This window comes from Ostrea edulis, chromosome 8 (genome assembly GCF_947568905.1).
Source record: "Ostrea edulis chromosome 8, xbOstEdul1.1, whole genome shotgun sequence".
Lineage (NCBI taxonomy): Eukaryota > Metazoa > Mollusca > Bivalvia > Ostreida > Ostreidae > Ostrea > Ostrea edulis.
Genome location: NC_079171.1, coordinates 6,018,722 through 6,042,183, shown reverse-complemented (window position 1 = coordinate 6,042,183; position 23,462 = coordinate 6,018,722). Strand labels below are relative to the sequence as shown.

The window sequence follows — 23,462 nt, the reverse complement described above, 5'->3', positions numbered from 1 at the left end:
CCTCCTCGTTTTAGAGCAACGATTTACAAAATAATGTAAATAAAACTCGAGATTTGGCATCCAAAATGGCTGAGTATTTTAGCTAATACTTGACTTTCTAATGTGCTTACCGCCGCGGTAGTTTTAAGTTTAGATCGTTATGAGGAGTTATGAGTTTGATCACTGTTCGTTATCTTCACCTTTCATCGTTCGCCCCGCATGCGAAAGGCCAGGGTTCGAATCCAAACTGTGACAGATCTAAGTCGCTAAGACAGGTAGACATTTCCATCGCCAAACATTCGGTTTCAGGTGTGAATGGTACGAGTCCTCGGCCATGACCTTAAAATTGGATGGCCCGTGTCACAGAATGTGTGGCACGCTGAAGAACACTTAATGTTCAATGACCGTAAGTGCCGAGCAAAAGCCTGAATTTGAAGCCCTTCAACGGTCTTGGTGATGTCTCAATGGGTGAAAAATTCAGATGTTAAACAAAATACAATCAATCAAATGTGACATCCCTTTCGGAAATTCTAGGTCCGCCATTGACGCCTATGGGTAGAGACAAGGTTTATATGTCCCAGCCCTCTCGGAGGAAGTCGTCACGTGTAGAATTATATCTACACATAATACAGCGTGTGTTTGTACGTACAACAGCGAGAATGGTATGTATATATTCACACATAATATATTGTATGTACTTCCAACAGGAGAATGGTATGTATAAAACAACAATTGAAGATTTTATGAAGTCAGCATGTTTTAACATCTTGGGTTTGATTTATTACTTAGAAAACCTAACAGAGACTGTGACTACAGCATGATATAAAACACTGCGGTCATTGTTTTTAATATTTCAAATGAAATGATAAGTAGAAGGCATTAATATATTATTTGTTCTCCTTATCTCATTATCTAAGTGATCAGAGAGATATCATTAATCGCAGAAATATCGATGCTATTGACACCACAATATCAGAATGCGTAGGTATAATTTTGTCTAACCCTCTGTTCTTTCGACCTCCCGTCTCGTGATTAAATATATGTGTGAGGTGTCAGCCTGTATACACTATCTATTCGTTATCGTCTGTTAAAGTACTTCATGTTCGGTCGCTAGGTCAACATTTACATCAGAAGACAGAAATCGATCACATCAAAAAGACTTAACAAAATCATATCTAATATCTGTATGTTAGTATAATGGTTTTGTGTCAGATATTCTCCGTTTATATTGAAGTTCAATCCTGTGGGTCACGAATAATCTTGCATGTACAAAAAAAACTACAATACTGGCAATACCTTTTTTTTTTTTGCTATAGGGGTATTCAATTGGACGTCATTTAAGCTTAAAAACCACAACACATTTATGGGATCTCTATTTATATATTGGTTTGGTTTTTCAAATAAAATATGCACCTTTACAGCGACCGGGTGAGGGTTCCTTATCAGAAAATAAACTATACACAGATACAACGACCGAGTGAGGGTTCTTTATCAGAAAAAAAAACTATGCACAGATAGAACGATCACGCGAGGGTTCTTTATCGTGTCAATGTCTACCACGACACCAGACCTCCGTTTTCAAGGTCATATCTGAGAGACCGGTGACTTTCATTCCTATTGCAGGGCGCTTGGTGAAGGATTTAAATACCTATGTAAGGATTATTGTTTTATTTATAGACGTAAATGATATCAACTTTTTACAGGTATAATTTACTTAAAAACATTAAAAGTGAAACATTCATATACATGTAAACATTTAGTGGGTAAATCAAAGTTTGGACTGTTCCGTATTATAATATCAAATTTAGCAAGCATGTAGAACCCCATCCACATCCCAACCCTGACAGCTTCTTATAGTAATATTAAAGCTGTTAGGCATGTAACCTGCACCGTTTTGACAATGAACACTATCATCAATATCTCTTGCTTAAGATATGTAGAGTTCCCCCACTTCCCCTACTATCATTTGATAGTATATCATGTAGATTCAGTACTTAAAGTTTATGTAATGAAGCATGAGCACTGCCCTCCCAGACCTCCACTATATTGCATGACTCCCATATTTTTCAGAGCATGTTATGTATTATTTTAGTGTATTTAAGAAGATAGTATTCGAAGCTGATTTTCCAGGTGTCTGACACTACATTGATGGTTAGGTTATTTTAGTTCAAGTATTCCCCCACCCCACCCCCACCCGCACACACAAACATAATTAGTTTAGAGGTTGGAACAATTTAGATATAAGAATTTTAGACAAGTCGTTTTCCAACATCTCCGGTTCCCCATTTTGAAAAAAAAAGAATACTACGTGTCTGTTGAATGGTATTCGAAGTTGTTTGCCTTTAAGCGCAATGAATTAAACCCCACATATTTGTATCAGGTCTTGTATCGCTTGTAAGGTTGGTTGGCTGTACATATATATTGTTTAATGTCCCTCTCGAGAATCTTTTACTTATATGTATCTTGCCACACCTGCTGTGACACGGAACCTCGGTTTTTGCGGTCTCATCCGAAGGCCAGCCCCATTCAGTTACCTTTTAGGACAAACAAGGGGTATTGAAGACCTATTCTAACCTGGTTGTAAATGTTATAGTTCTAGAGGGTAATGGTTTTGTTTTGGGATTTGAAAGACTTCTTTAAAGGACACATGTCATGTTTTCAAAGTATACAAATAGTTTGTTTGCCGACATATTACGATAATAAACCACAATACAGACTTAAATCTAAGCCCTAATTTCAGAAAGTTTAGTTAATTAGTTGGGCAGTCACGTGGTACAGTGACATCACATGCACACTTCTTCAATCAACTGATTGTGAAAGTAGTGTGATATATTATTGTTCTGGGTATAGTCAGTTTTTAAATCGAGGTAAGCTACTGACAAACAAAATGATGGTACAGGGATTTCAACAGTCTCGATTGAAGTCAGCATTTCGCAAATTCTATGGTCGTTATAACGATCTAGTTCGTCAATACAACCTCGCATTGGGTCAAATGCTGTCTGACGTGTTTCATACCGATTGTTAAGCCGTTCTTGGCACACTGATTTGACTGCGGATAACTCCGTTTACCTGATCAGGATATGGGGCTCATGGCGCGTGTGACCGGTCAACAGGGGATGCTTACTCCTCCTAGGCACCTGATCCCACCTCTGGTGTGTCCAGGTGTCCGTGTTTGCCCAACTATCTATTTTGTATTGCTTGTAGGAGTTATGAGATTGATCACTGTTCGTTATCTTCACTTTTCATTATACAGAACTCAGCTTTTAAGGGCCTATTTTGTTCAATGTCGACAACATCTAAACCAATGTTGAAAAACAAATTCCAAGTTTTATGTTTTCGCCACCAGTGTATACAAATAGCGATGTAATTACCTAAATATAGCGAGGAAAGCGATTATGAAATCGACAATATTGCGACTAAATAATATTTATATGGGTCGTTGTCTACACACTATTTGGTAATGTTATTCCTTTATACATCTGTAATTGATATTTTGTTTTCTAAAATAAACAGTGGAAACATTATCTATTTTTTTTGGATGTAGTCAAATTATGATATGTTACATTGTTGACAAATTCAATTCACTTCAATTCATTTTCGCTAAAACCATTTTAAACGGTACATGAGGTACACTAAATATAATACACACGAGAACAATCGTCAGAAGTTTATATAGGGTATATGGAACAATACAACTTTCTTAGATACCAAAGAGGAACATAATATACAATGCATGTATAAATAAACATAATGGTAATATGTTTAAGAGGTAACAGAAGAACAATTACGAAGAACAACAGGCAATCTAAAAAATATGAGAAATAAAAACACAGATATTTCTTAATATTTCCATATCTTGAGTTGACAAAAAATTAGACGACTTCAGAACATTTGGTCTTTCATAACAAAAAATGATCTATGTATTTTTCCTTAATTGTGAAAAAGTTGGACACTGTAAAATAAAATGGAATTCATCTCCTATTTCTTCTTTATTACAAAATGTACGTAGTCTCTCATTCTGAGGAATACCATGCAATTTTCCTCTGTCTATGGGTAAACGGTGATTTGAAGTGCGACATTTCATAAATAATTTTCTTCATTTTACAGGCATAGTAAGTACATATTTCTCCAAACCAAAACAATGTTTGAAAAGTGTATGGACTACTAGGCCTAGCTACTGTCACGGGTGCATTTTGGAAAGAAAGAAAAAAACAGGCACACAAATCAATAAAAATAATCAAATTTAAAGTCGAAATCGCAATATTTTAATTAAATAAAGCATTATGATTATTATTATTGAATTGTGATATGCACGTCATTAGGAAGTGGAAGACAGCGTACATTGACACAATCAAGATGTTACATGTACGAATCCAATGAGGAAGAATTTTATATTTCAATTTAAAGTTGGGAAATACAATATTCTATTATTTATAATTAAAGGTTAAATTAGTTTGAATCTTTAACATTTTTGTAAATCTACCGATTGGTAGAAACTGGAAGCACAAGTTATGTTGTTACAAGGTGAAGGTCAGTTGATCCCAGTGTGTATTGAATTTGAAGACTAAAACATAATTTATATGCTTAAACAGCTTTGATATATCCACTTTCTCGCAATTTATCTGGGTCTTTGTCTGAGCAGTGTTTGAAAGGTGACTGGGTGTTTTTTTAAAGGCAAAGTTCTTGCGCCAAGAAAAAAAAATATCTACGTATTTTTTCTTGTACCTTACTTCGAAAAATAGAAAAGTATTCTGTCTAAATCCTTTCTACCAACAACTAGAACACCCTTATATGACACTAAACACCTGAATACAATGTTATGCCAAAAGCCGTTAACATGATAACTGTTTTTATCGATTAAATATAATCTGTTTATGATATGGCTAATAGGTGTTTTCAAACCGTAAGGCGCATATGACGTCACACATAATGGTGCATAGAATATCGAAGTAAATATGGACATCGCAAGATTTTAATTTCATCGCTTTCAAACTCGAAAACTACGCAAAATATTTCATTAAAACACATTTAAAGTAGTTTTAGGCATGAACAGAATAAATTTTGATGAAAAAATGAAAAATAGAAACTTTCTCTGTGGCCTTTAAGTAGAAACGGATGTACAAAAATGCGAATATAACGAACAGTGATCGATCTCATAACTCCTTTAAGCAATACAACATATATAGTTAGGCAAACACAGATCCCTCTACACACCAGGGATGGGATCGGGTGCCTAGGAGGAGTAAGCACCCCCTGTCGACAGGTCACGCCGCCGTGAGCTCCATATCCTGATCTGGTAAACGGAGTTATCCGTAGTTAAAATCAGTGTGCCAAGAACGGCCTAACAATCGGTATGAAACAAGCCAGACAGCATTTAACCTAATGATAGGTTGTATTGACGAACTAGATCGTTATAACGACCATAGAATTTGCGAAATGCTGACTTAAATTGAGACTGTTGAAACACCTGAACCATCAACTTGTTTGTTAGTAGCTTGCCTATGGTGAATTTCACAACCCCAGAATTTTGAATCTAGGATGGGTCCGTCAAATTGACTACTGTTAACTAAGTACATATATCATTTAAATCTTTTCATCAATGTATATACACTTTTGAGAGCATTTGAGTGTTAAGAACACATCTTGTTTTATACTGCTTTCATGCACCCCTAGGGTCTTAGGGGTGGGGCAAAAACTATCCAAAATTGACCAATTTTCAAAATCCTCTTCTCAAGAACCGCACATGTGTCATATTCCATTATTATCTGAATGTCTACGATGAACAAAAGTGATTTTGGTAGATCTGGTTCCTTCTCTTTTAAAATACACCGGCGAAAATATTTTTTTTTAAATCTCCACGCGGGAAATCTTAGCTGTTATGTTCTGATGGCATTGTATCAATTTAATACGATAATAAAACAATGAGATTTGATGTTACAACACATCGACTAAAATGTTTTCATTCTATGCGTTATCAGTGCGTCCAAAGTTACATTTACATCAACTATCCCCTGCTATCTTTAAAGGCGACATTCTCAGAGGAGATAATCATTCGTTGACATTTCAAGTTTGGTACCTTGTGTTATAATTGGTATACAGAGGTCATAACTTATTCATAGAGACACGTACACTTATAATTATGTTGAACTTTATTCATACGTATCAAACTTCCCATATTTTGTTTTGTGGTCCATGTACAGATGGTTGTAGAAAATAACACATACAAGTATAAGATGTTATATACTGTAATGGCAAAGAATATGAAATATTGGATATACCCGTAACCGTATATATTGTGCCTGATACCAAGAACAATTAAACATTTTGATTTTCATGATTTAAACAATCATATTTGAACTATTGTGTAATGAAATATAGGGCGAATTTATTGACCAAAACATAGTTTTATGTTATCAAGAAGAACAACTCCTTACATGTTCATTTCATACCATATACAAGAGTTGTCTGTCCTTAGGAAGCAGAAGAAACTTGCTGTGAAAACGGAAATGGCTGCTGAATGTGAAGGAAAGCTTATTTTGGGATATTTGCAGGTACTTAGCAGAAATGACTGTCAGGTACAGTACTATTACGTACTGTTGAATTATCTGGTTATTTATTTAGAGTTCCATATAAGAAATATTAGGCCTAGTTTTACATTCAGTTTCGCGAGTTTCGTGATCACCGCGATCTTTTAAAATTATTTTGATATATATCCTTCTATGATATGTAATTCATCAAATCATAATGTCCGCATCCTCATCACAGATATTATGTACATATCCCCTTCTAGAATGAAATCATTTTATACAAAACCAATACTTTATCCTAAGTATGTTATTTCGCCCACCGATTACTCTTATAAGTCGTTCTGAATAGTCAGTTTCTACCTTCTATAAGCTTTTGAGATGATCACTTGTGAGATAAATGATATATATGTAAAGGTGCGCAACAAATCATATAATCAAACAGGGGACTACCTGTTTCGAGACTGATTCACAGGGTATATACCAACTTTACCGAAGGAATTTCTGCAAATATCTCGTCAGACTAATGTAGTTATACCTATGTCTTTCTTCTGAATCCAATGTCAACCATTTTATTTGTCATATTCTGCTAGAATTACTACACATACAGTATTTAAATTTTTGATGTAAGTTTGAAATAGATATTAGAGATGTGTGATGTTCGTACCTAGTTGTTTTTTATCCCCCTTCAGCATTCCAAGGATTTTTTTCTGTATGGTGCGCGAGTACCTATATGTCGCATTTCACCATAGCAAATTTGTCATCAATACGAGCTTGTTTTTCATGTTATCGGTAAATGTATCTTCTACACCTGCTGGACTTTAACTGACCCCAGCCCTAAACCTATCGGGTGAATGTCTGGTTTCAACCTATGGTTCTCCTATGACATTTAATTTTGTTTTGAAATTCTCCATAATTGTTTCGTCTCTCTGACATGTAGTGATGAGTGTTGGTGTTTTTCTAGGCGTCCTTACTGGTAGAAGAAATCTGCCACTTGACCAGCATCACTGTCCAGGTCAGCGGTCACCTCCTTACCTCTAGGCCACTCTCACAGGGGGGTTCTGACTCCTACCTAGGTAAACTCGTTTCCCTATGATGTGGTGCATTTGAAGGTTTGTCTCTCAGACCCCAGGACTACAGAAATGGTGGACATTACCCTTACCTAGTAAGTGACCAGATTTTAAGCACATTTCATTCTTTGTCGCCATTGTAATTATTTCACTCATTGAGGTGATATTTTTATCACATGAGTACATAGTTTATGTTGCTGAGTGCAAGAACGTCTCACCCACCCCCACTCCCAGACCCCCAGCTCCAAGTAGAGAGGGTTATTATAAATGTTATCAGTCACCCACTCGCGATTACAGGGATTATTGTGTGTGTCATCACTCACCCACCTACGAGTACAGGGGGTTATTGTAGTATCGCAAAGCCACTCACCCACCTTTGAGTACAGTGGGTTTTTGTAGTGTCATCACTCACCAATCCCCGAGCACATGGCACTAGTGTAGGCGACATTCCTTGTAAACAAGGATTACTTGTGGGTACAAATTTCTCCTGAGGGTCTTGACGTCCACCGCCTAGCAACATCTGTGACTTGATCATTTCAGCCTCATTCACTTTCTCAATTTTGGCGATAACTTATCACTTGAATTTTTAGGGACTTGGTTGAAAGAGTTGTTAGTGGGCAGACTATTTTTTCTCGTCACATCTATACCTGCTGGTGGAGGCTGAATACTTCAATAAACATTACTGTGGTCTTCCTGAGATGTATCAATCAGTGGAAGTTCTCATTTCCTCTAAGAAGAGTCGGTGAAGTATTCATTTTTCTCGTAATAAGTTCAGGTGGAAGAGAGCATGAAGGCAGATATTATAGTTACCTCCCTTAGACTATATTACATGTATAACACAGTACTTATTAATGACGTGATTTCAGATACTGCTGTTTGAATACTTTCAATCTGGTCATTAATCAAAGGCATTAGCTATAGCTGCATGTAGTACCCCGGTTTACATATAATTATCTGCATAGAACTACACATTTAATAGTAAGTGTCATATATCTGACTCTCTAAGAATGTATTTTCATGTCACCTGAGTATTCGGGTAACCTATTGGTATTGTTCTGCATCCGTCGTTGTGCATTTTCCCTCAACAGTTGAAAACTTTTATACGCCCCTCTTTAAATGTTGCGTATTATAGACAGCAACGTCTGTGCTTTTGTTCGTCCATTAGGGCTTTCCGGTTTCTATTTTCATGTTTCTATCAAGAATCAAACTGAAAGTTATTGAGTAGTTTCATTATTTGTCACTCTTGATCATGTTTCAGTTTTGATTGATGTCAGCTTTCAAATGAGAATTGTCTTTTTATATAGTCTTATACCCTGTCAAAGACGGGGCGTATTATGGTATGGGTGATGTATGTTTGTCTGTTTGTCCAGACCTCGGCAGGATACAAACCGAACCGTAAGATCCAGAATATTACAACTTGGTACAGTTGATTACCATGATGATGGAGAGGTGTATATTGTTTTCCAAGGTCAAGGTCGTAGTATCAGTTAAGATAACTTTGTACTGGTAGGCAGAATACAGTCTGAACTATTAGGGCTAGGACTGTCAAACTCGGGCCAATTGGAGGATGTGTTTTGTTCTTGAGGGTCAAAGTTTAAGGTCATTGTATCACTTAGTAAGAAAACCTTGCAGACAGGATACAGACCGAATTGTTGGAGCTAGGATTGTCAAACTTGGTACACATACACCTTCTGCCAAGTAAAGGATGCCTAGTAACGGGGTCCAGACCAAGCCGTTGGGACTACGACCATCACATTGTTAGAAAACCTTGTTTGAGAAAATACAGATTGTGTAACTTAGTTATTTTGCGGAAATGTTACAGAGAGAGTACATTATTTTTTTCTTTTTACAATGCAAAGAAAGTATGTCAAAGCCTTATGATTGCTGACACTACTTGAAGCCAAGTTGTACAAATCATGGCGTAAGAAAACATCCTATAGTGGCCTTTCATAGCCGTATTATATTGCTGTATCGGTTAGTGTTTTCTGCCTTTGGTGGTACTCTTGTATGGGTTTTGAAGATGTACATGTAGCAAAGATTTTGATTTCCTTATATGTTTTTAAAGAAAACTACAGGTTGTTGAACTTGTCAGTTTTGAGGACGTATCACCATGAGTACGTGGTGTGTCTGTGTGACTCCAGTCACTGTTTACAACCTCAGACCTTTACAGGCCACTGGAAGATTTAGATCAAGGGTTTTAATTCTTTAACGTTGTTTTATATTTTTATTTGGTGTTTACAAAATTACAAGTTCTTGAACGTACAAGTAGACAGATTTAGGGTGAAACATTGAATAACATCTTCTTTAATGCACCACACTTGTAAATTTCATAATTTTGGGACAGGGACATTTACAGACGACTAAAAGTTTTAGATCAAGGGTTTTAATTCTTCAACGTTTTTTTTTCTTCTTTGGTGTACTGTTTGTAAAATTACAAGTTCTTGATCTTACATGTCGACAGATTTTAGTGTCTTAGTGTGTGAAACATTGAATAACATATTCTTTAATGCTGGTGATGGATAACACACATGTGAATTTCATGAATCTGGGGTAGTGACTTGGTTATCAGAGTGGGACCTACTGTACATGATCTTTGCTATTTATTGTCTTCAGCATTTGAAATTATCCTCACTAGTATACACACTACTGATCCATTCAAACTTCAGGAAAAAAACAAGATATATTTTAAAATTGTAATTTCGCTACTCTAGGTTGTGCATCTAAGCGGGGATCAGTAAGGGACGGGCTGTAGGGCAGAGCTAATATAGGAACAATTGTTGTAGATTTCTTACCCTTAGTTAACTATCAGGCCTGTGACTCATGTGCTGATTTGCTTGCTAAAATTTTATTTAAAACTTGCTTCGGATTTCAACAAAATTTTACTTCCCTGTCTGATTTCTGGTCATTCTAGCACTCATTACAACTTTTTGGTTTTACAGCTTACTGGGCCTCAAAAGACGGTGAGACAATGACTATAGGAGCATTTCATGTTTCTAAACAGCAGAAGTGGCCGAGTTACCTTCCCATCCGATCCATTTCTAGGGATGGTGTTTTGTAATGAGCTGGTAAAATGTCTCTCTTTTAGCTCGCCTAGTTTATAAGTATTGACTATCCCTTGCCTGCTGTCTGTCTGTCTGTCCGTCTGTAAACTTTACATATTTCCAGCATTTTTAGTAATACTTAGTGCAATTTCAACAAACTCAGTACAGAACATCATTGGATAAAAGCATTCAAAATTGATCAAATCCAGGGTTCCACCCCCAGGGGTAGGATGGGGTAACAACAAGGGATCAATGTTTTATAAGCTGGAACGTATACATAGAAATAATCGTTAAACTTCTCTCTTGAACTATCTAAGGACGGGCTTTTATATTTTGTATGTGCATTTTTATAGAAAGATCTTTTTGTGATGCAATGGTCTGTGATCTTATGACCTTGAACTGAATGTTTGACCTACTTTAAATAAAAAGCTGACGTATTTATTGTGTCCTTATTTACTTAAGGTAGAGCTTTCGTCACCTGAGCCAAAGGCTTTTCTAATCAGAACTCCCCATAGTCTGTCGTTGTCTACGTTGTAAACTGTTCACATTTTCGACTTCTTCTTCAGAACCATTGGACCAATTTCAATCAAATTTGGTACACATAATTCGAGGATAAAGGGGATTCCAGTTTGTTCAAATGAAGAGTCATGCCACCTTCAAAGGCGAGATAATCAAAGAAATGTAAATCTGGGGTGGGTTATTTGAAGCCTTCCTACCAAGAACCACTGGACCAGGATAGCTGAAATTTACACAAAATCTTCCTTACGTAGTGCAGATTCAATATTGCTCAAATATTGGCCTCAAGAGGTAGGGTGGGGTCACAATAGGGGGTCAAAGTTTTAGGTGTGAAAACACAGGGAAACTCTGTAAACATTTTATCAAGCTAGAAAAGTCAGAATTTAAATGGTAGCTTCCTGACATAGTGAATATTCAAGTTTGTGCAAATGGTCTATGGAGGTAGGGTTGGACCACAATCAGGGATCAAAGATTTACATGTGCGTACATAGTGAAAATCTTTGGAATTATTATTGTAAAGACCACTAGGCCAGACGAGTTGACATTTACATGAAAGCTTCGTAACATAGTGCAAATTTAAGTTTGTTCAAACCATGGTCCTCGAGGGTAGGGTGGGGCCTCAATATGGGATCTAAGTTTTACATGTAAGTACGAGTATATAGGAAAATTCTTCTTAAATCAGACCAGAAGATAATAGATGTACATAATAGCTTGCTGACATAGTGCAGATTCAAGTTTGCTCAAACCATTGTCCCTAGGGGTATTGTGGGACCTTTATAAGGAATCAAAGTTTTACATGCAAAATATAGAGGGAAACTCTTTGAATATGGGCACAGGTGAGCAATGTGGCTCATGAAAACACAAAACAACATGCAATAAGATACGAGTGTATACATATATCCATTTGTTGAACAAAACTACCTCCTGTGTAATGTACACCAGGTGCCAATAAACAAAACATGATTATCAAGAATTGATATCTCTAGTGTAATATTTCTGTTCAGATATTTTTTCTTGTGTGATTCAATCTTTTGAAAGTTAAATGTTGTGAACACCAATTTAAAGCTCTGCTTGCACTTCAATTATTCAAATGAGAACAAAAACAATCATCAGACACGCAGCAACAATGAATCTACCCCCTCTTATCATTATATGCAAATTGGATATTTTTTACGTCCAGAGATATAGCTGTATATAGGCTGGTTACCCCCCATTCCTCTTTTCATACGCCCGTCTTTAGACGGGACGTATTATAGTACAGCGATGTCTGTACGTCCATCCGTCCGTCCGTTCGGGGTTTTCTCTTTATAATTTCATTTCCCTTTCACATATCATGTTGAAACTTGCTGTGTAGCTTCTTTGTGGGTCACTCTAGATCATACTGCAATTTTGATCCATTTCGACCCTTTTCCCAGGAGCTTTGCCCCTTTATTTGGAAACAATTATTATATGTAGGGTACATAGTATTTCCGTCCTACTCCTCCCACAGTTTCAAGTGAGAGCCTTCTTATTTTGTGGAATGTTGGTATGGGTATTGAAGATGTGCATGTGGGATGGATTTTGATTTTCTACAATGGTTGAGAAAATTACAGGTTGTTGAACTTGGTTCATTTTGAGGAAATCTCGATTTTTAAGCTAAGACCCTTTGTTCATATGAAAGTTTGTCACAGCCTCACGATGGCTGATACTACCTGAAGCAAAGTTATACAAATTATAGCGCAAGAAAAACACCCTATGTAAGCATTTCACGGGCGTATCATGTACCGTTTGCGGTACTCTTGTTTAAAAACACAACAACATTGTGGTGAATGGTACTGTAATGGAAATGTAAAATTTAACGGATGCATGGAACTGAAACATCAACCCTTGCGGCCTTCCTTTTTGAGCTTTGGATGTTTTTTTTAATTTAGTTTTTTGAGAATTTTCAGGCAATATTATGAAGTCAACATCTCACACACACACACTTTATAAACGATGCTATGTACCTGATTATATCATGTATCACATACTTTCATTGTGCTTTTGATTCTAGGAGTCTGGCGCTGAGTTTTTTTCGCTCACTTGAACTGAAAACTCCAGTGAGCTTTTCTAATCGTATGCACGTTGTCCTTCGCCTGTCCATCCATCTGGTCACCTGTCCGTCTGTCTCTTAACTTTTTACATTTTCGACTTCTTCTCCAGAAGCACTGGACCAGTTTAAACAACACTTTGCAAAAAGCATCCTCTGGTGAAGGACTTTCAAGTTTATTCTGACAAAGGGACATGCTCTCTTCAAACAGGAGATAATCACAAAAGCAGGGTGTGTCGTTTAAAAATCTTCTTCTCAAGAACCACTGGGTCAGAAAAGCTTAGATTTACGTGATAGTTTCTTGACATAGTGCAGATGAGTTTGTTAAAATCATATCCCCTGGGGTAGGATGGGACCACAATAGGGGATCGAATTTTTACATGCAAATGTATAGGAAAGATCTTTAAAGATTTTCTCCTCAAGAACCTCTGGGCCAGGAAAGTAGAAATTTACCTAAAAGCTTGCTCATATTGTGTGGAGGTAGGATGGGGCCATAATAGGGGATCAAAATTTTACATACTAATATATAGACAAAATCTTTAAAATATTTCTTCTCAAGAACCATTGGGTCAAAAAAGTTTACATTTACATGAAAGCTTCCTGAGATAGTGCATTTTAAATTTGTAAAACTCGTGGCTCCTGGGGTTAGGTTGGGGCCACAATAGGGATCAAAGTTTTACATGTGAATATATATGGAAAGATTTAAGTATGGGCCTAGAAGACTAAGGTGAGTGATGTGACCCATGGGCCTCTTGTTAAAACATGTCACCACTGAAATCTTTAGTATTAGTTGCATAATTTGGACAGAGATAAACGTCAAATACGTCTATAACACCCTCTCTCCCATCCCCCACTCTACAATTTGACGAAGTGCATATCTTAAAAAGTTTTCACCATAAAATTGAAGTATTTAAACCTTGTTTCTGTCGTAGAAATATTACAACCTGTTAAAACTTAGCATAATAAAGAATTTGATAACGTAAGCTTTACTATACACTATTTGTTAATACTATATATGTGAAGCTTCGGGGCGCAATCTTAAACGTGCCCCCAACTTCCGGTGTAAGGAGCGTAACTGCAAACATGTAGACCAGTTTTCCCTTTGAGTTTCAGACTTCAAACTTTGACCAAAATTAAATAAACTAGTTTGTCAACGTAACTCCGCTGAAACTGCTGAACAGAATTTCATACAGTGAGTAAATGTGCATATCTACAGGAAACTCTGGTTTTAGTTCACTGTGGGGGTGTAGGGTATATGAGCTGGATATTCTGATTTAGATTTATTGTTGGGGTGTAGGGTATATGAGCTGGAAATTCTGCTTTAGATTTATTGTGGAGGCGTGTGGTATGTGAGCAGGAAATTCTTGTTTTTATTCATTGTGGGGATTATGAGGTTTCTCATTTTTTCTCATTGATTACACATTTATTCAGTTAAACAAAATGGTTTAAACATGATAATGAGTATTGAACTTTACGTTGTGGGGTGAGGGGGTGGAGATCTATTTCTATAGATAAGGTGTACAACTAAAACTATACAAATCAAGTGAGAAATGTTATGAAAGGCAAAGATAACAAACAGTGATCAATTTTATAACTCTTACAAGAAAGGTGAAGATAACGAACAGTGATCAATTTTATAACTCTTACAAGAAAGGCGAAGATAACAAACAGTGATCAATTTTATAACTCTTACAAGAAAGGTGAAGATAACGAACAGTGATCAATTTTATAACTCTTACAAGAAAGGCGAAGATAACAAACAGTGATCAATTTTATAACTCTTACAAGAAAGGTGAAGATAACGAACAGTGATCAATTTTATAACTCTTACAAGAAAGGCGAAGATAACGAACAGTGATCAATCTCATAAATCTTACAAGAAAGACGAAGATAACGAACAGTGATCAATTTCATAACTCCTACAAGAAAGGTGAAGATAACGAACAGTGATTAATCTCATAACTCCTACAAGCAATACAAAATAGAAAGTTGAGCAAACACGGAGCTCTGGATATACTGGAGGTGAGATCAGGTGTCTATGAATGTTTTTAAATTGAGGGTCAGTCTTATTTTGATACATTCAGTATCACTGTGTAGCAATTTCTAGTATTTTCCTTAGCTGAGGATCGAACCTGTGACCTCTGGCTCGGCAGTCTAGTGGTCTACCAATCAAGCGAAAGGGTTAACCCACCAACCAGCACCCTACCAATCAACCTAAAGGGTTAACCCACTAACCATCACATTACCAATCAAACTAAAGAGTTAACCCACTAACCATCACTCTACCAATCAACCTAAAGGTTTAACCCACTAACCAGCACTCTGCGAATCAAACTAAAGGGTTACCAACTAACCATCACATTACCAATCAAACTAAAGAGTTAACCCACTAACCATCACTCTACCAATCAACCTAAAGGGTTAACCCAACTAACCAGCACTCTGCTAATCAAACTAAACGGTTACCAACTAAACATCACATTACCAATCAAACTAAAGAGTTAACCCACTAACCATCACTCTACCAATCAACCTAAAGGGTTAACCCACTAACCAGCACTCTGCGAATCAAACTAAAGGGTTACCAACTAACCATCACATTACCAATCAAACTAAAGAGTTAACCCACTAACCATCACTCTACCAATTAACCTAAAGGGCTAACCCACTAACCAGCACTCTGTGAATCAAACTAAAGGGTTACCAACTAACCATCACTCTACCAATCAAAGTAAAGGGTTACCCACTAACCATCACTCTACCAATCAAGCTAAAGGGTTAACTAGAGCTAGTCGGAAGGCCAAGTATCTAACACTACCACGACTCTATGAAGTTTTTTATTTATATTTCTTCTAGATGCACAATTTAATGGTTTGAAGAGGTTATTTTTGGTTGCCAAATCCTAAATGTGAGAACAAATTTTACAAGGTAGCAGTTACAAGATATGTCCTGCTGAATCATGAGGATGATTTTCCAAAGAGTCTGACATAATTCAAGATATGGAAACCTCTACTGCTATAGAAAATGTCAGGTTTGTTAATGAAATTGTGTAAATATTCATTTTTCTCTACCATGAAGTGACTGGCGCATAGTGTCAGCCCTTGTCATCGATCGGTACTTCCATCGGTCCATCATAATTCAGTGTACGTTCAGCATCTGTACTAATGATGTGCTTTTTCAACTGAAATTTGTGATATAAATACATCAACAGAGCATCCCAATCAAGTTTTTCATTGTTATGTTTAAATTATTTTTGACAGAGTTGTGTCCCTTAGACTTAGACGGTTTTAAATAAGTATTGGTCTCTACTTATTATACATCCAGCAAACGAAGTTTGTCCAGAGTATTTGATTGATATTTTTTAACATTCAAGGAAGTTGTGAATTACTCCTTTTTTATGGATGGGGGTTTACATGTATCATATCATTTACCAGAGTATATCTTAAATCTTAACAGCCACTTATCAGAGTATTTGATTGAGAGATTCTTAACATTCAAGGAAGTTATGGATTTTTGTTAAGGGATGGGGGGGTTTAAATGCTTTATATCATTATCCAGAGAATATCTTAACAACCAGTATCCTCATTTAAACACAAATTCACTGTTTCCCATCATACAGTGTGGTCTAGGGGTATATAATTTCTCCTCTAAGAACATTCCATGTTATCTCAGTCATTTTGAAGAGAAATTTGGAATACAGATATATCATAAGATGAAGAGAAAGTTGGAATACATATATATCATAAGAAGATGAAGGTCAAGGTTCCTTATCAGGGTTTCGATAAAATGATTTTTGGACAGAGTTATGCCCCTTGGACTTACATGTAGACAACTTTATACAATTTTCAGTCCCCATCATTATCTTAGTCCTTCAGGAACATTTTGAATTGAAGTTGTGGATATACATGTAGTTACGTTAAAAAAAATAATGTCTCCGTCTATCATCTCCATCATACACAGACATTTCGATTTGAAGTTTGGGGTATATACTTTTGGGTATATACGTGATATGGGTGTGGTCAGAAAACATTTGACAGAGTTATGACTGTTGATTGGGGCCATTGTATCACTACACTACGACACATCTAGTTCCTTTTCAACAGCAGTTTAATATCAGAGTTAAAAGTTGAAGAACCGCCGCTGTGGCCTAGATGTTAGAGAGTTCACCCAACAAGTGGAAGGCTGTAGTTCGAAATCTGGCCGCGACAGACCTAAGTCGTTGAAACAAGTAATGACAGTTCCATCGCCAGATGCTTGGTATCAGGTGTGAATACCACGGGTCCTTGGAGATGACCTTATAAACAGATGTCCCTTGTCACATTAGGCGTGGCAGGCTAAAGAACTCTTACTGCTCAATGACCATAAGCACCGAGTAAAGGCCTAAATTTTAAGCCCTTCACCGGTCTTGGTGACGTCTTCATATATGTGAACAATTCTTGAGAGAGACGTTTTAAGGATGCAATCAATCAACATCAGTATATGGTCGGAAATAAAAGTTGAAGAACTGTGAAAAGCAGAATCTTAAGATATTCAAGAAACTGAAATCACGAATAACAGAGAATGTTCTGATATGCAAGGTCCTATCGTCAGGAATTTAGGTACAAAATATGAAAACCAAACTTTACATAGTAAAGAGCTATTAGCTGGGTTGGATATTCTTAAAAACAGGTCAAACTCCAATATCACAATGTTGAACACTCAGATACCGAACGAGAGGCCTTATCGCATAGAATGCTCACATGCAAAATATGAGAGTCCTATCACTCATCATTCAAGTTTTGAGCAAGGTTCAAGTTTCAGACAGCGATCTGAAGGTAGGAAAAGACAATAGGTCCCCTAACAAAACTATAGTTTTAGGGGCATGAAATAACAAGAGACCAACAGGCCTTGCCAGTCACCTGAACATTTTTAATGTATCAATCACTATCCCAAAGGACTGTCTACAAATTTAGAAAATAAAATCCTATTTTAATTTTTTGGCACTTTTGCCTTGCCTCTAAGGCCCCTTGAATGTAGGAGTCCAGAAATCATCTTTGTCCAAAAGATTCTTCATATAAAATTTTGAAAGAACTGGAAGGGTATTTATCATGAAGTTAAAAACAATGTTCTATTGTTAGCGCACAACAGGCAATGGGGGCTGACCAATTACATCTGAGTAAACTTGTATATTCTCTCTTGTATGTTAATATGACTAATCATGGCACAGCTGTTATTAAGAAGATTTTTTTCTCTATAATTCCCACATGAAACTTCATCTCCTATTGTGGGCTCCACCTTCCCCTGTGGACAACAATGCCAACAAACTTGAATATCCATCTCCTAAGGATGCTTGCTTATTAATATAATTAATCATTGACCACTGGCAAATACCGATTAGAATACTTCACTTGAGCCTTTGTCACAGGTGAGTTAATAACAATGTTCTTACTATAAATATAGCTACAGCATATCAGTACAGAATTACTAGTGAATGTTGTAGCAGTGGTTTGGCTATATATACTGTGACTATCGACCTGGATAGCTTAATGTTTATAGAGCACCTGGCTATATGTACTGTGACTATCAGCCTGGATAGTTCAATGGTTAGAAAACCCGGCTATATGTACTGTGACTATCAGCCTGGATAGTTCAGTGGTTAGAACACCCGGCTATATGTACTGTGACTATCAGCCTGGATAGTTCAATGGTTAGAACACCCGGCTATATGTACTGCGACTATCAGCCTGGGTAGTTCAATGGTTAGAACACCTGACTAGTAATACAGGGATCTTAGGTTCAATTCCCGGTCCGGACAAACCATGGGCATTGGTCTGAATAGCTCAGTGGTTAGATCACCTGACTATTAGATAAGTAATACACAGGTCTCGGGTTCGATTCCCGGTTAAAACAAACCATATGTATTGTTCTGAATACCGCAGTGGTTAGAACACCTGACTACAAATGCAGGGGTGTCAGGTTTGATTCCTGGTTGAGCTATGCATTTTTTCCTTCCCTTTACATTTAAACTCCGTTTACCTGATCGGGAAAATGGGCTCACCGTAGTTGTAACCGGTCGACAGGGGATGCTTACTCCTCCTAGGCACCTGGTCCCACCTCTGGTATGTACAGAGGTCCGTGTTTGCCCAAATATCTATTTTGTATTGCTGATAGGAACTATGAGATTGATCACTGTTCGCTATCTTCACATTTCATTTGCATCCTGGCCTGGATATTTAAAACCTTTACTGCACTCATACTCAATCTCAGCCATATTTGTTTTGAGTACAACTCTGAACAAGCTCCCAGCATACTCGAAAAATCTTGAGTCCGTACTCCATTTGAGTGTGAGAATGGTTTTATAAATGTTTTATAACCTTCACTTTTGAATACGAGTACGATTTAGAGCACAGAGTTTGAGTATGAAAACGTGCTCAAAAAGTTATAACCTCTAGGCCCGGTCTAGTCAAATCATGGATATTGGTCTGAATAGCTCAAATTAGGGGACTCAGGTTTGATTCCCGCTTGAGCAATATTTTTTCTTTTCCATTACCTTTACATATTTATACCACAGACTATTCTTGATAATTCAGTTTGACATGATAACACTTTACCTGTGTTTGTTTTGTAGGACGGTGGATATTTGGTTACTTGCTGTGAAGTTATTGATTGTAAAAAGAAGACTGTGACCTTGGATCTGAAACTCTGTGATAAAGACCGAACGTTTGTGGTAACTCTCTGTTACAGTACCTGTACTACATACTTAAGTAAGTACTAAGTAATAAAGTAAGACTGAACTCTAAATCATGTTTATCTATAATATACACATTAAAAATTATACACATATAGAAAGATATTAGTAACACAGTGAAATTAGTCCACAAAACATTATATATAGATAACTAGTAACACAGTCAAATTAGTCACAAAAGATTGTATATAGACAACTAGTAACACAGTCAAATAAGTCTACAAAACATTATATATAGATAACTAGTAACACAGTCAAATTAGTCCACAAATGATTGCATATAGATAAATAACTAGTAACACAGTCAAATTAGTCCACAAAAGATTGCATATATAGAAAAATAACTAGAAACACAGTCAAATTAGTCCACAAAAGATTGTATATAGATCACTAGTAACACAGTCAAATTAGTTCACAAAAGATTGTATATAGATAACTAGTAACACAGTCAAATTAGTCCACAAAAGATTGTATATAGATAGGTAACTAGTAACACAGTCAAATTTTAGTTCACAAAAGATTGTATATAGATATATAACTAGTAACACAGTCAAATTAGTTCACAAAAGATTGTATATAGATAAATAACTAGTAACACAGTCAAATTTTAGTTCACAAAAGATTGTATATAGATAGATAACTAGTAACACAGTCAAATTAGTTCACAAAAGATTGTATATAGATAGATAACTAGTAACACAGTCAAACTAGTCCACAAAATATTGTATATAGATAACTAGTAACACAGTCAAATTAGTCCACAAAAGATTGTATAGAGATAGATAACTAGTAACACAGCCAAATTAGTCCACAAAAGATTGCATATAGATAAATAACTAGTAACACAGTCAAACTAGTCCACAAAAGATTGTATAGAGATAACTAGTACACAGTCAAATTAGTCCACAAAACATTGTATATAGATAACTAGTAACACAGTCAAATTAGTCCACCAAAGATTGTATATAAATAGATAATTAGTAACACAGTCAAATTAGTCCACCAAAGATTATATATAAATAGATAATTAGTAACAGTCAAATTAGTCCACCAAAGATTATATATAAATAGATAACTAGTAACACAGTCAAATTACTCCTCAAAAGATTGTATATAGATAACTAGTAACACAGTCAAAATAGTAATTAGTGTTCTAAAATTAATACTGTTCAGCTAAACATAATGATACAGATAAGATATAATTAGTAAACTGCAGTGAGAGACTAATGTTCTATCAGTTAAACTCACAAACACAAGTACATTACACATCACAGACACAGGGCTGTAATCAACACAGGGCTGTAATTAACACAGGGCTGTAATTAACAAGGAATTGTAATTAACAAGCAGTTGTAATCAACACACTGATGTAAATAGCACTGTAGAGATGTGTAATTAACACCGTTTTGATAGATGTAATTAACACTGTAGAGATGTGTAATTAACACCGTTTTGATAGATGTAATTAACACGGTAGAGCTGTGTAATTAACACTGTGTTGGTAGATATTGGATTTTCTTCACTTTAGCAGTGTAACGCTCAGTCACAAAAAGGTTGTCTCTGATGTCCACACATAAACCGCGAGGAAACTCTAAATCACAGTGAATGTAACGGAGGAACTGTCCGTCCTGATCTAGGATGTGGATACGGTGATTATCCCAGTCTGCTGTCAGGATGTGACTCTGGCTGTCTGTAGTGATGCCGGCTGGACTAAATGATTGCCCGGTATTAGAGGGAAGACCAGCGTATCTAAATCGGAGTTTCCCTGACTGATTGACCACCACTACTACACTAGCTGACAGGTCAGCCACACATATATCCAGGTTCCTATTCTCACTGATGTATTTAGTGTCATAACCAAATGTGTAGAAAGGACGACCCTGATAATCAAACTGAATGCTTTGTTTCTCTGTGGAGCCGGAGTAACGCACGACTTTGGATTGTTCTCCATCATAACTGTCCATGGTAACCAGGAGATCGTTACCCGCGGTACAGCAGACAGAGCGAGGACTCCACCCCTGTAGTGTGATCACGGTCCATATCTTTTTATTCTTAATTAAGTTCACGGTGTTATTACTATCGTCAGTATAAACAAGATCTCCGTCCCGTGTCACTGCTATACCCTGTGGTGCTCTCCCTGAGTTGGTTTTTATTGATGTCAGTAGTTTACTCTGGAGGTTGAGGAGCTTCATGGTTTTGTTATTCCCGCGTGTCCAGACTTGATCTTCACTCAGACAGCTAACACTGTATAGATAGTCATACCCAGTGTTTATGGTGGCGGTGAGGCGCGGCTCATTATGCAGTGGTTTGACTGGAGGAGACGATACAGCTTCTGCTGACTTCATTGTGTCGCCATGTTCTGTGTTAATGGATAATGGCGACAGAGAACCAAACATTTCATTGAGCTGATATGTGTTTATTTTCTGAGGAGTAAAACTCGGAAATGTAACTCGGACTTTAGACGGTAATGTTCTAAATTCGGAATTCCTAGATTTGTAAGTAGAGGTTAAGGAGACATCATTTGATGTTAGGATTGATTTCAAGTCGGAAATGATCTGTTCGAGTTCCACCATTTTCTGTGTGATTTCTTCTGTATTTTTATTCAGGGTAGATAGGTGTTTGTTTTTCATCTCCTGAATGGCAGATTTCCGCTGATTGACAATGGCGGTGATCTCCCGGTGTAAAATTTCACCTTCTTGTTCGGCAGCTGTGGTCAATTTCCCATAGTTTGTTTCTATGTCGGCTTTTTCGGTTTGGATATTGGACGCCATTTCTTCATATCGCGGGTAAATTCTGGTCTCGAGTTCCTCCAAATCTTTTTGTAAATTTTGTGTTTTAGCGCTGAGTTTTTCCAGAAATTCTGATAACTTGTGACCTTCGTGTTTACCGGAGGAGACGCATTTAATACAAACAGGAATATCACAATTCTCACAGTGATGTTCGCAGTATTTTTCGACGTGTTTCGGACATTTCGGGTAGTTGGGAGTAGACTTTCTTTGTAAATAGGGCATGACATTGTGTTTTTTAGAGGAGTCCGAGAGGTGCTCCCCAACACAGGCCTTACATAGATTTATATTACAAACTTCACAACGACTCTGTAGGGGGACAGTCTCACAGAGGTTACACAGTAGGACTTCCTGAGCACTGCGCCGGGGATGCATTTCTGACGCTGGGATCACACAAACAGTTTACTGTCAGTAAAAAAGGGGGATCTTAATAAAATATTTTAAAAGGTCAAAACAATTGACAAGAAACAATTACACTATGATATAATACAATAATTTTAATATTTCAAATGAAATGATAAGTAAAAGGCATAGATAGACCCCCTCCCCGAATTATATGAAATCATTATCTAGGTGATCAGATATATCTCACTGATCACAGAAATATCGATATTATTGACACTACAATGTCAGAATGCGTATATAATTTTGTCTAACCTGAAAATCCAACATGGCCTCCCTGTTCTTTCGACCTTCCGTCTAGTCCCGTGATTAAATACCTGTGCGGCGCGTCGGCCAGTATACGCTAGTG

The 23,462-nt window shown here is 36.8% G+C and overlaps 2 protein-coding genes and 1 long non-coding RNA gene across 3 annotated transcripts in view; 1 reads left to right on the top strand and 2 right to left on the bottom strand.

Annotated features, from left to right (window-relative positions):
* Window positions 1-23,462, bottom strand: part of LOC125661140 (sterile alpha motif domain-containing protein 9-like) — a 223,972-nt gene that overhangs the window by 75,895 nt on the left and 124,615 nt on the right. The window lies entirely within an intron of this gene.
* LOC130049863 (uncharacterized) lies at window positions 79-7,793 on the top strand. Its single transcript, XR_008798195.1, has 3 exons — window positions 79-641; window positions 6,455-6,554; window positions 7,468-7,793. It is a non-coding gene; the product is annotated as an uncharacterized LOC130049863 (long non-coding RNA).
* LOC130049851 (E3 ubiquitin-protein ligase TRIM71-like) lies at window positions 19,972-23,453 on the bottom strand. Its single transcript, XM_056148039.1, has 2 exons — window positions 23,369-23,453; window positions 19,972-23,116 (listed from the first exon to the last, which is right to left on the bottom strand). The coding sequence occupies exon 2, from the start codon at window positions 23,084-23,086 to the stop codon at window positions 21,413-21,415; it is 1,674 nt and encodes a 557-aa protein (XP_056004014.1). The 5' UTR covers window positions 23,087-23,116; window positions 23,369-23,453; the 3' UTR covers window positions 19,972-21,412.

Bases quoted from the DNA above. Each gene is read 5' to 3' on its own strand.
- LOC130049851 (XM_056148039.1), bottom strand. From the start codon at position 23,086: ATGCATCCCCGGCGCAGTGCTCAGGAAGTCCTACTGTGTAACCTCTGT.